At 38.2% G+C, this 12,461-nt stretch overlaps 2 protein-coding genes across 3 annotated transcripts in view; one reads left to right on the top strand and one right to left on the bottom strand.

Annotated features, from left to right (window-relative positions):
• Nucleotides 1-12,461, top strand: part of klhdc10 (kelch domain containing 10) — a 216,414-nt gene that overhangs the window by 199,364 nt on the left and 4,589 nt on the right. Inside the window, exons 2-3 of one of the 2 annotated variants that reach the window (XM_059511108.1) lie at nt 6,170-6,361; nt 12,323-12,415. In XM_059511108.1, coding sequence (XP_059367091.1) covers nt 6,277-6,361; nt 12,323-12,415 — 178 coding nt within the window. In that variant the 5' untranslated portion in view covers nt 6,170-6,276. The remainder of the gene's footprint in view (nt 1-6,169; nt 6,362-12,322; nt 12,416-12,461) is intronic. The other variant, XM_059511109.1, reaches the window with a different exon arrangement.
• zc3hc1 (zinc finger, C3HC-type containing 1) lies at nt 314-4,915 on the bottom strand. The gene is made up of 10 exons (XM_059511094.1): nt 4,745-4,915; nt 4,050-4,152; nt 3,757-3,907; nt 2,934-3,017; nt 2,727-2,854; nt 2,499-2,647; nt 2,155-2,407; nt 1,798-2,001; nt 1,259-1,471; nt 314-1,169 (listed from the first exon to the last, which is right to left on the bottom strand). Exons 1-10 carry the CDS (start codon nt 4,876-4,878, stop codon nt 1,098-1,100), a joined length of 1,491 nt encoding a protein of 496 aa, XP_059367077.1. The 5' UTR covers nt 4,879-4,915; the 3' UTR covers nt 314-1,097.

Below are 12,461 nucleotides of genomic sequence, written 5' to 3'. Positions count from 1 at the left end.
AGCGGACGACTCACATTTGTAGTATATTTGCAAAATTGTAGTCTAGGATGACTACAATGCAATTATCTTTATTATGAAAGCTGTTGTTTTACCAAACATATTTATTTTGTATTTATGTGTATTTGTATTTAAACGGATTTAGTGATCAATTCTGGTACTAAAATATATATAAAAAAGCAATTCCCCTCTTTTATTTGTATTTTTTAAATAACTAATAATAACTAACTAATAATATAGCATTTTACAAGTCATAGAAATCAAAGGTTAAAAAGGTGGAGTACCCCTTTAAGACAGCATAATGACAAGACATACATAGTGAAAACCAGCAAAAGGAAAATGTTTATTAAATTTAGGCAGACATGCACAAGACTAACATGCATGATGCACTACAAGCAGTACTTCCAGAGAAAGTGAATCAAAAATCAAAATGATTTATATTGGCACTCTTTTCTAAATATGGCATCCATTTCAGCTGGCATGTGGCTATAAGATGATAAAGGTGAGAAACGCCTTTAAAAAATGAGAGAGATAAAAATGTTGTTCGTCCCATTCACATTTATGGAAGTAAATATAATATACCTACCTAGACAATGCAGAAAACACACACAAACCTGAAAACACTGGTTCTCCTCAGCTAAACTATTATGTGAAAAGCATTGATACAACTAACATGTCTTCCAGTGTAGTTCATGGAGCTTCACTAAAGCTTTCCCTAAATTTAAATAAAATTTTCCCTAAAAACCCTTTGAAGTCTCATACCCAGGGAGGTGGTGAGGACTGTCTGGCTGTCCATGTGAGGTAGGAAGCGTCGGTCTCCAGTCTTCTGATGCCGACTGGACAGGCCCAGATTTAAAACGGTGTGCTAAAATGGCAATTTCTGAGAAGAACTCTATCAGGCTTCACTCCTCCATCCCAAGGTCTTTCAGCACGGGCTGCTTGATCTATGTGAATTTACACTCCCTTTCCCAACCAAACCCAATTCTGTAAACAAGACTCACTTGATCAAGAAACAATCTGAAAACCACCGTCACTGTTACAAAGGACAGCGTACCACTAAAATAATCACCAGGGTTTCCCAGTCCACCTTCTGGAACAACCTACTGGGATGGGGAAGATACCTGCCACTGTCGGAATATCGAAAACACCCTTTTAGATTTGTCATGAGGACCCTGGATGAAAAAAAAATAATAATAAAAAAACGGGGCATTAGAGTGATGAAAATGATTGCTTTGGCAAAGTGTTGGCGTATTTGGGTCACCTGAGATGGACTGGCCCCGACTGGACTGAGGCTTCTTTTCATGGATAAGAACAGAGTAAGCGCTGCTTTCCAGCCTGGCTGAGGGACCTCAGCCTCACAGCCAACAAAGACAGAGCCGTCTTCACCGCTATCCTCTCTTTCCTCACTCACCCAAGGACACCAGTCTCTGTGCTGGGCTACTGGGTCAAACACATTTCTGTGCATGGGCCCTTCCTATAAGAGAAAAACAAAACAGGCTTTAGTGCTTAGATATGGTGTTTAAAACTATATAGTGTTTGTCAAGGTAGAAACAAACATAACATGTATAGCAATATTAAATCGTTCTAGAGTAAAAATAACTTTATATACAGTAATAATAATAACAGACCCTGTGTGTGTGTATAAAAGAAACAGAATACATAGTTATGCTGACAAAATATATTTAATAATATAATATCCTTCTACAATCATAATAACAGTAATAATATAGTAAAACATTATTATTACTATAATAGAAGTTATTATTAGTATATTTAAAAAAGATAATAGATTGTCCTTACAGGGCCACTGGCAGAGGAGAGACGTGGCCGTTTTGTCTTTCGCTGTGGACTGGAGGGCACATCCAGAGCCAGGTTATCTCCTTGGCCCCTGCTGCGGGTCATGGGTCTCTTGCCCCTGGACAGAGGGCTGGGAAGCTCCTCATGTGGGATAGGCGAGTCCCTGCTTCTGGCACGGTGGACCAGTGGGGACGGTGTACTCTCCATCTACATGCATGTTGACAAAGCTTAGATGGTTATGACTGAAGAACATCAATGGAATATAATGGGCATTGCCAGTTTTGTTTGTATAGAAATTACACACAAACATTTACTATATCCAGATACATACTGAATTATGTCAAAATTTGAAAGATCCACCTGCTCAGAGCGTGTGGAGTCTTGACTACGCAGCTTCATGCGACATGGAGTGGGGGACTGGGATGGTGAGGGGGGCATCCCCTTTTCCCCACTTGTGCCTTGAGATGGGGTCAAGGCGGTAGTAGATGTTGGAGACTGCGGAGGGTTTTCGCTCTCTGAAATGGTGTCCATTTGATAGAAGTTCCACATTCCTACCTTTCTCATGCAGTAAGAACAAGTGAGGATGGGCAGATTCATAGCGTAGAGAGACGGGCTAAATAGAAACACAGAATGAGTTGGGTGAAACAAATTTTCAGCAGAAAATTTGCCAGGACTGGATCAAACATGACTGGTTGGATGTTTACCTGCCTGCCCAACCACAAAGAGCTGTGATGCATGCTGCCACCTGTACAGAGCATGGATCTGTTGAGACCTTAGAAGGAGAACCACCCTGCTTCACTTGTTCATCTTCAATCAGCTGAAGGAGGACACTTATTACATCTTCAGTCAAGGTCTGAGAAACAAACAACAACAAAATTACAAATGCACAGTAGAATTATTATTGGACTTCCCTTTAAATTAAGACACCATACCATGGCTTTTAGCTGCTCCGGCTTCATAGCAGGCAGCTGCTGTTCTAGAAGGCAAGCACTCTTGTAACGGTCTAGAAAGGCACTGAGTAATACCGTAGGCTCATTAACAGGAACCATCCAGAAGCGATCTGAAAAACAACCCGCACTATTTACTAGAAATGTCTGATTAAGATTTCAGACAGACTAGTAGGCCTCTCAAGATAGTACCTGGACATGGAAAATCTGGCCAGGAACAGAATTTCTCATGTTGCGTTTGAAGCTGCTGTAGCAACTCCAAAATCCGTCCTTCATCTAAAAAAGGGAAAAATTAAAGGTCATATGATGCGATTTAAATTTTTCTTTTCTCTTTGGAGTGTTACAAGCTTTTGGTGAATGAAGATCTGTAAAGTTGCAAAGACTAAGTCTCAAATCCAAAGAGATATTCTTTATCAAAGTTAAGACTTCCACGCCCCCATAAAACGGCTCATTCAAACACACCCGCAGGCGTGGTTTCAGTAACCACAGTTAGTGTTAAACCAGCCATGTCAGGGAGATGCTGTGTGTATCTAGGCGAAAACAAAAGCACTTTATTTGGCCTTCCGAAAGTAGATGCATTTAGGAATCTTTAAGATTACTTACAACAGAACACTGCAACATTTTATGGACAACCGTTTCGTGAATCTAGGAGAGAAGGTCATTCTGGGTTTGCTATGACAAGCTGGCACTTCTGAATCAGCTACTGGAAGTATGTTTTGTTATCAGTTTAAGTATTTGCTACTGAATGTTCAAATGCGGAGTTTTGCGCATCGGCCAATCACAATGCACTGGGTGAGCTGGCCAATCAGAGCAGACTACGCTTGTCGGAAGAAGGGACTTTGTAGAAAACGACGCAGTATTTGAAGAATAATGTGTTTTTTGAACATTAAAGCATGTCAACATATTCTGTTACACCAAATAATTATCTTTACAAAAAGCATCTTATGACCCCTTTAATAAGTGAATGTGTGCAAAATATGCCTTCACTCTAGAATATAAATAGTTCAAAACTTACATTTCTGGAAGTCCAAGGTTGCTTGGATTGATGCACAGAGGAAAGCCTGGCAACTAGAACACTTTAGCATGTCACAGTCTACATTGATCCAGCCGTACCGCGCACATCTGAGCGGCGAGAGTGCATGGGGCTTTCCGGCCCATTTCAGACAGTGCTTAGGTTAAGGATGAATTTTGCAAAAGCAATAAATGAGAGAAGAATCAGTTTATGAATAATCTTTACACCAGTTTATGCAACACAAACTGCTTCTGAGCTTCTCGCATCAAGCCACTCAAATCAACTCAAAAGGATATAGAGTAGGATTCCACTCTGTTGAAAAATGCTTCTTTGTTTGCTGCTTCACAAGGAGCTTTCCCAAGGCCATTTGGAGACAGTGTGTTTGGATCCTGCTGCGAACTGAGATATGGGGAAGAAATTCAATCAGTGTTATGCATAAACTATGCCGCCAATGTTCCCGTTAATCCATATTTTCCAGGCATAAATAGAACCAAAGTACCTTTGCAGCACTTATTTAATTCTAAAAGGAAATAACATGCATGCATTAGCCCAAACACATCTATCAGTCGTGCATCACTCTGCAGAAAAATACGTTTTAAGATTTTAATTTGAAACAAGGTGGTAGCCCAGCTCCAACTACCATGCTACAAAAGCCAGCTTGATGAGCTGGTGGCTGGTTTGTTTTGGTCTAAGAAGGTCTATCAGACTGACAGGTAGATTGGTAACGTGGTTTGTTTCTAGTCTAAAGTCTAACTGGTAGTCTTCTATAGATGGCTGATTTCCCAAGACTTACTAGCCGTGTACATCAGTTCATGTTTATTTTGGACCATCTCCCACGTTCAAAAACACAACTACCATTTCAGTTCAATTTTCCACCAGGGTTTACAGTAAAAACTTCTCCGTTTGCTGAATTGTTCACCGCCCCTGCCGTTTTCTTCGCACACATTCTCACCTTTTTGCCACTTTTTTCACATTATAGCGGAACTCTTACCAATTTGACACGTAGTCTTCCGAAGCGACCCCTTCGTTGAGAAGTTCTCTCACTTTCAGGGGAGATACTAGTGGAGATTTGCTTTGTTTTTCGCCGTTTTCTGCGCGATTTGCACGGCTGCCGAGCGCCGCCATGTTCGGTGTCTGTCTCCAAACCCTTCCGCTGCAAGATATCAATTATCAACATTTTTACACAGTTCCGCCCCCACCATTACTAAAACGTACCATGGTAACAGTTAAGCACACCTTCTGTCATTTTGCTAAATTTCTTATTTTGATGACAGCGATTCTTAACACCAAAATAATAATAGTTTAATTGTTGTTAATTGTTTATTCAGCACTTGATAGTGCTGCATTCCATGATCTTGTTTTGTTTTCATGCTCCTCTCATTAATCTCATTTTATGTTCATCAGAGACAAATAAATACAAAAGTATACGATTTAACCACATATACAGTTTGTAAATATGGGGTTGAGAATTAATTCTTTGTTAGGCTACATTAGTATTACATTAACTTGATACAAACAGGGTGTTTGTGCAGTAACAGATAACATTTATCAGTTTAGGAAAGAGACACAGAATTTGTTTTTCTGTAATCAGTCCAACTCAATGTGAGCAGATACTTTCAGCTGAGACACAAGCTGGTTGAGCCGTGAGCAAAAATAACCACGCCAAGACATGTCTCATATTGATGTTTGACTGAATTGCACTGTCAGACTGCAGTTGTGTTGTGAAAAGATTTTACATTTAACATCTAAGCCGTTCTCAATATGCAAAATTATTTAGCAAGTGCATTTTTTAATTTGATTTAGTCTTTTTTAGTTTGTGTGCAATTAAATAATCTTGTTGTGAGATATTCAAATGAATAATATGACCCTGAAAATTCAGCCCTTCTCTAAATATTAAAAGAGAGAGAGATTAACAATCAAGTCACACTTAAGTCAAAAAATAAAATGCTTGAGCAGTTCAGTAAACTGAAGACTTTACTAGTGAACAACAGCTCTTTAAGCTTAAAGCACCAGCATTACTAATAAAAAAAAAACTTGCTTAAATGTTGTTCAGTTTTCCCCCCAAGTAAGTATTTTGCTGATTTAGTGAATAATACATTAAATTAATTTTGAAATGAATGTACTGTATGACATTTGACATGACATTTATTATTACATACTGATGTTTTTCTAAATTCAAAATATAGTTTATGCAACAAGCTAAAGCTTTTTTTTTTATTTTAAGATTGGACATTTTGGGGTTAGCATTACATTGTTTTTATTTTTTTGGATCCATAATTTGTAAAGTTTGACGTTTGTTATGAAGACTTTTAATTTGAACGGGATAAAAAAGCATCCAGTGTTTTTTTTGTGGCCATCTTGAAGGTTTTCACCAGCGTTTCTGCCTTCACGTTCATTGCAAAGGAGATCCGGTCAGGTCCAGAATGGGCTGAGTTATGCTCTGCGGTCCGCATCTGTCTGTTGAAGAAAGCCCCGACATCTGAGTGCGTGTAGGTGGATGATTTCAGCGTGATTTCTGGAGCGATGTCTGCCGCAGAAGGAGCACACAGCCCGGACAGACTCAATCAGTTTGAGCGGCTGTCTGGAAGGCCTCCGCTGAGAGCCGCAGGTCAGTGAGGACTCCGTTAACAGCTTGAATTAAGCACAAAAATAACATTATTTCTTCCCAAAACACACATTTGTTTTGTATTTTTTACCACGAAATGAAGTTATTTTATATTTCACATCTCTAGTGCTGCTAGCATCTAGCACTAGCCGTGTCGCTAATGGCATTGTTTTGATTACAAACTTTACAAATTCACATGTTATTATTATGTTTAGCGCGTATTATATTTGACAAAAGGTTGTGCATTGTAGTCGTCATTTTATGTTAGTTTGTCTATCAAAAAGTTGCATTAAATACTGATAGCTTGTGGATCTAGCTTGACGAGTTCATTTGCATTTTAGTTAATGTTAACGTTAAAGCTGTCAGACCTATTTTTTGATGTAAATGAAGTGATAGGAACATAGAGTTTCCTTATTTTTTATCAACTATTTGATCAGCTTGTCAAGTGCCAATATACTACGAAAGGTGCCAATATAGATATTAAAATGTATAAGACCACTTGATGCTTTAATTCTAGCTTATCCATTTGGTTTCCAGATTTCATTTGTTTCAGCCATAAATAAACAAACCTGTTTGCAGTCGTTTTGTACTTGTTAGCATAATGATCTACTAAATAAATGTGGCAAATTTGTAACCAAAATGTTTATTTATATTTCTAGATTAAATGTCAAAGCTAAATTTTGTTTGCATGTTTGACTAAATGATTTTAAAGCACACCAGGAGTAAAAAGAATGGATGTGGCAAGACTTATACACAGAATTACTCAGTGTTTAGTGTAATGTCTATAGTCTATACAGGGATGCATTTCACTTGGTCGTTTGTTTGGACTGTTAACTAGTGCCTCAGATCAGCACATGGGTAAATACAATTTCAGAGTAAATAAAGCCCAGTCTGGTTCTACTCAAAGTCATTGTGTAATCTTTCATCTGTAAGACACGCACAGCAATTGTTTCTAATGCTTTAAAACAGTGCTGCAGTGTCGCTTTAGGACATCTAATGATATTCAACCACCCATCTCATAGCCTGCAGATCTAGCCATCTGTATCCTCCTTCCTGTTTACATATGATGAGTGATTAAAAAAGGTGATGGAGATTACAGAACCGTCTTTACTGACAAGATGCGCATTAAATATTGCATGCGATTTATCGTGCAGCCCTAGTTAAATGGATTGCAAAGGTTGTTCTTAACCTGTATTTTGAGGCTGTTTGGTGTTTTGCACAATACACTGCTCGTGTGGAGGCAGCTGGTTTATTGTAAATGTTTCCCTGGGATGATGTTTTGCATATGACAATCTTAAAAACCTCAAATCTAACCATGTGACTTGCTTGGTGCAATAGTAATACGTGCTGCCGTGGCCGGTGGTTTTCATGTCTTCAGTGGACATCTTCATTCTTTTGAGGGGGCTTACTGTCTGTTCTCGCACTTTGGGTGACTTCTAACCATCCAGAACGTTTTAGCAAATGCTTAGCAATGCTCTGTCAAACATCACTGGTGTGCAACTATCATTTGCTTTCTGCTGAGCCAATAGATACTAGTATAAATGCTTAAACCAAAGCAAACCAGTTATCGTTTTTTTTTTCAGTTGTTTCCAAACATTGAATTCATTTCAGATGTATCAACATAGTACCTTAAACAGGGTTCCAATGGGCATGGAAAAGCTGTAAATATTAGGATTTGTTTTTACGCAGGCCAGGAAAAGTTATGGATTTAATACAAAAATAATATATGTTTGTAAGAAAATATAAATTTTTGTTAATCTCAAAATATTTTTTTGTGTGTGTGTATGAATTGCCAGTCTTTGTAAAATGCCTTTTTAAAAATCATTTTCCAGTAATTACAAACGCTTAGAAAAAAAAAAAAATGAAATTAATTGGTTGGATTGTGTGGAGATCCTGATTAAGTCCCTCTTTAAGTGACAAAAATTTTTTTTTAGGGATGCGCGATCATGGTTTTTCATGGATTTTTTTTTTGACAAGCAAACTGGCCGATACCGATTTTTTTTTAATCTTTAAGCAACAAACAAGAAAGAAGGAAAGTGTGCATATAAACAATATGTTTATTTGGTATTTAATAGGCCAAACTGGCTTTTGGTTATTGAAAACAATAACCATCTGAAATTAACAGCAGTAACTGCACAGTTAGTAGACTACATTTAATACAAACATAGATGGTACAGACATCAGCATTTAGCTTTTGTATTTGAATTGGGTTGAAACTACATAGAACTGGACTTAAATGAAAAGATGAACTGTAACCATGTGAAATTAAAGGTCAATAACCGTAGTTCTACAGTCCAAACAACACAATCAACACACATTCAATAAGATGTTTCTTAATCAGCATTCAGTATTTGTTTTAGTTTTTAAATTTGGTTTTAAATAATAAAAAAAAAGGTCTTTACCAGTGAGACTAAAAAGTATGCTATATAAATACATTATTCCAAAATGTTAAAAACAATTAATGTTGGTGCGAATAAAACAAAGATGCAAACTGTTTCAATCATTCAATAAAAAAAAAATAGGGTAATGATTCACATCTATATTTTTTTACATGAGCCAATGAAAAATAAATAACTTATTTTCTCAAGTAAAAAAACAGCAGATGATTTCTAAATCAAATTAAGTCTATGTAATTTTAAGGTAAAATAAAAAATAATCATCCTAATGCAGAACTGACGTTTACTTCTGGCTTTTCAAACGTGTATGCAAGTTCTACTTTACAAAAAAAAAAAAAAAAAAAAACATTTCAGCTTTGTCAGAGTTTAGTCCGTTTCGTTTCTCATCCAACACGTGAGAAGTTGAGCTGAACATCTCTTCACGGTCTACGCGTGTTCAGGGCGCGGTGCATCCCTAGTTTTTTTTATTTATTTCAATGTTTTTGAAAACTATCTAATTGTCACCAAGGCAACATTTTTATAATCAAAAATGCAATAAAACCATAATAATTTTGCTTAAATTGTGATACTTAAGGTTTTTTTTTTTTTTTTTTTTTTTTGATAAATAGAATGTTCAGATGAACAGAATGTATTTATTTGGAAGATCTCTTGTAACCTTGTAAATGTCATTGTGACTTTTGATCAATTTAATGGATCCTTAAAAAAAAAAAGGCAAACCTCACAGAAATCCTGTAGAATTCAGCCAATCCGATGACAACTTCGACTCTCCTGAAATGTTTCTGCTTTTGTGTCCCATATACATCAGACGTTTAGCCGATGGTCCATGGGCATGACGTCTGAGGCTGAGACTATGTTTTATGCTGCTTTTACATGCTACTGAACTCTTAAAGGTGCCACAGAATGCATTGATACAATATTTTTAATTGTTCTCTGATGTCCCCAGAGTGTGTATGCAAAGTTTAATTTCAAAATACCCCAAAGATAATATTTTATACCTTGTTGAAATTGCCACTTTTAGGGTTTGAGCCAAAACGCCCTTTAAATGACAATGAGCTGGTCCTCAGCGGTTTATGGAGACTCCTATGTGCGTTGGTGCATCCCAACACATGACTCTTTGACACTGACATTGTACCTCCAGTAGCTACAGCAAGAGAACAGAAATGGCGGACTGCAGCTTCTCACTCAGGGCTGTGTATTTGTTAATAGGGCAGAGAGCGTCACAAATGGGCGACACTGTCGTCATAAACCCCTTTCACACTGCGATTCCGGATAATACACGGTTAATGTCTCCCAGCAATTGTTCCCGGGTCGCTAGATTTTGACCCTTTCACACCTTTCACACCACATTCACACACAACCCGTTTGGTCCCGTAATGACAAGTGATGTCAGGACGTGACGTGTAATGTTAACGTGCCTAGCGTTTTCGTGTACTTTCACTTAAAGGGTTAGTTTGCCCAATTTGCAAAATTATGTCATTAATAACTTACCCTCATGTTGTTCCAAACCCGTAAGACCTCAGTTCATTTTTGGAACACAGTTTAAGATATTAAAGTTAACAGCTTAAGTCATTTGTGGATTAATGCGTATTGGAGACGCGAACCGTTTAAAACGATTCAGTTCGATTTGGTGAACTGGTTCAAAAAGATCCGGTTACAGCGAATGATTCGTTCGCGAACTGGATATGACAAACTGCTTTGTTTTGAACTGTCTTACAACAGACACGGAAGAGAAGACAATGCTGAATAAAGTTTTTGCTATTTTTGGACCGAAATGTATTTTCGATGCTTCAAGAAATTCTAACTGACCCTCTGATGTCACATGGACTACTTTGATGTTTTTCTTACCTTTCTGGACATGGACGATATACCGTTCACACAGTTTCAATGGAGGGACTGAGAGCTCTCGGACTAAATCTAAAATATCTTAAACTGTGTTCCGAAGATAAATGGAGGTCTTACTGGTTTGGAACAACATGAGGGTGAGTTATTAATGACATAATTTTCATTTTTGGGTGAACTATCCCTTTAAGCTGTCGAACGGTCTCGAACGAGCTGTCGACGAAAGTGATGAGCTAACTGATCTCTGCTTCATTACAGTTTGCACACACTTTTTTTTTTTTGTTGTGAATTTGATCTGCCTTCAAAACACCTGGTAGAAGAGTCGCACGATGACGTGCATCATCACCACGACACGGCATTGGTTCTGGCTTTTGTTCACACAGAGCTCGTTCTGGGACTGATCCCAGCAATGTTACTAGGTCCCCAACCTGGGATCGATCCCGGAATCAATCCCGGGAACTGTTTGCATTCACACATGGCGCCCCCCCGGCAATTTTCTGGGACCGACGTGCAGTGTGAAAGGGGCTGTAGTCTGGAACTGCTTGTGTGGAGAGACTGTTTATGATTTTTTTGGAATTTATAAAACTATGAGTGAGTGGATTTTTACCATTTATAGGCTGGTTGTTTTCACACACTACGGCCACACAACTGTGTTCAAACAGCTTATAAAACTGGTTTTTGCATTCTATGGCACCTTTAAGTATATTGTGGTCCTTTTAAATGCACCTCTCAATGTTTTTCTTGGCTATTGCACAGATTACTTAAACTGTGGAACGTATGCAGAAGTTTTTATTTACCCGTGAGATGTGACATACTAATTCACTTTATTGTACATTAGTCTTTCTCTATTCCCAAAATCCATTTGTTGACAACTTGAGTGTTGGGCAGGGAGTTTGTCTGTTTATGTTGTCCTTCATTTTGCCATTTTGCCATTATCCCTTTAAGCTGTCGAACGATCTCGAACGAGCTGTCGACGAAAGTGATGAGCTAACTGATCTCTGCTTCATTACAGTTTGCACACACTTTTTTTTTTTTTGTTGTGAATTTGATCTGCCTTCAAAACACCTGGTAGAAGAGTCGCACGATGACGTGGATCATCACTACGACACGGCATTGGTTCTGGCTTTTGTTCACACAGAGCTCGTTCTGGGACTGATCCCAGCAATGTTACTAGGTCCCCAACCTGGGATCGATCCCGGAATCAATCCCGGGAACTGTTTGCATTCACACATGGCGACCCGGCAATTTTCTGGGACCGACGTGCAGTGTGAAAGGGGCTATAGTCTGGAACTGCTTGTGTGGAGGGACTGTTTATGATTTTTTTGGAATTTATAAAACTATGAGTGAGTGGATTTTTACCATTTATAGGCTGGTTGTTTTCACACACTACGGCCACACAACTGTTCAAACAGCTTATAAAAGTGGTTTTTGCATTCTATGGCACCTTTAAGTATATTGTGGTCCTTTTAAATGCACCTCTCAATGTTTTTCTTGGCTATTGCACAGATTACTTAAACTGTGGAACGTATGCAGAAGTTTTTATTTACCCGTGAGATGTGACATACTAATTCACTTTATTGTACATTAGTCTTTCTCTATTCCCAAAATCCATTTGTTGACAACTTGAGTGTTGGGCAGGGAGTTTGTCTGTTTATGTTGTCCTTCATTTTGCCATTGTCCTTTTGTTGTTGTTATTTTGTCTGTCTGACTGCGGTGATTGTGGTAACAGGCTCTAAGAAGAGAGTTTCCTGGGTACAAGCTCGAAGACTCCTTGGCCAGACCTGCCCCAGTCTACGGATCCCTAACAGGTTTTTAAGAGAAGGTGGGTAATAGGCGAAATCCGCCTTTATCTGAACTTCGAAAAGAAA

This window comes from Carassius carassius, chromosome 26 (genome assembly GCF_963082965.1).
Source record: "Carassius carassius chromosome 26, fCarCar2.1, whole genome shotgun sequence".
Taxonomy (NCBI): Eukaryota; Metazoa; Chordata; class Actinopteri; order Cypriniformes; family Cyprinidae; genus Carassius; species Carassius carassius.
The sequence above is the reverse complement of the archived record's forward strand: the minus strand, read 5'-3'. Positions and strand labels throughout refer to the sequence as shown.

What these genes read in the sequence shown, in the direction of transcription:
- zc3hc1 (XM_059511094.1), bottom strand. Translation starts at nt 4,878, where the DNA reads ATGGCGGCGCTCGGCAGCCGTGCAAATCGCGCAGAAAACGGCGAAAAA. An exon ending in GCCAGATTTTCCATGTCCAG is followed by an intron (nt 2,855 to 2,933) that starts GTACTATCTTGA and finishes GTTGTTTTTCAG; the next exon opens with ATCGCTTCTGGATGGTTCCT. An exon ending in TCTCCTCTGCCAGTGGCCCT is followed by an intron (nt 1,472 to 1,797) that starts GTAAGGACAATC and finishes TTTCTCTTATAG; the next exon opens with GAAGGGCCCATGCACAGAAA.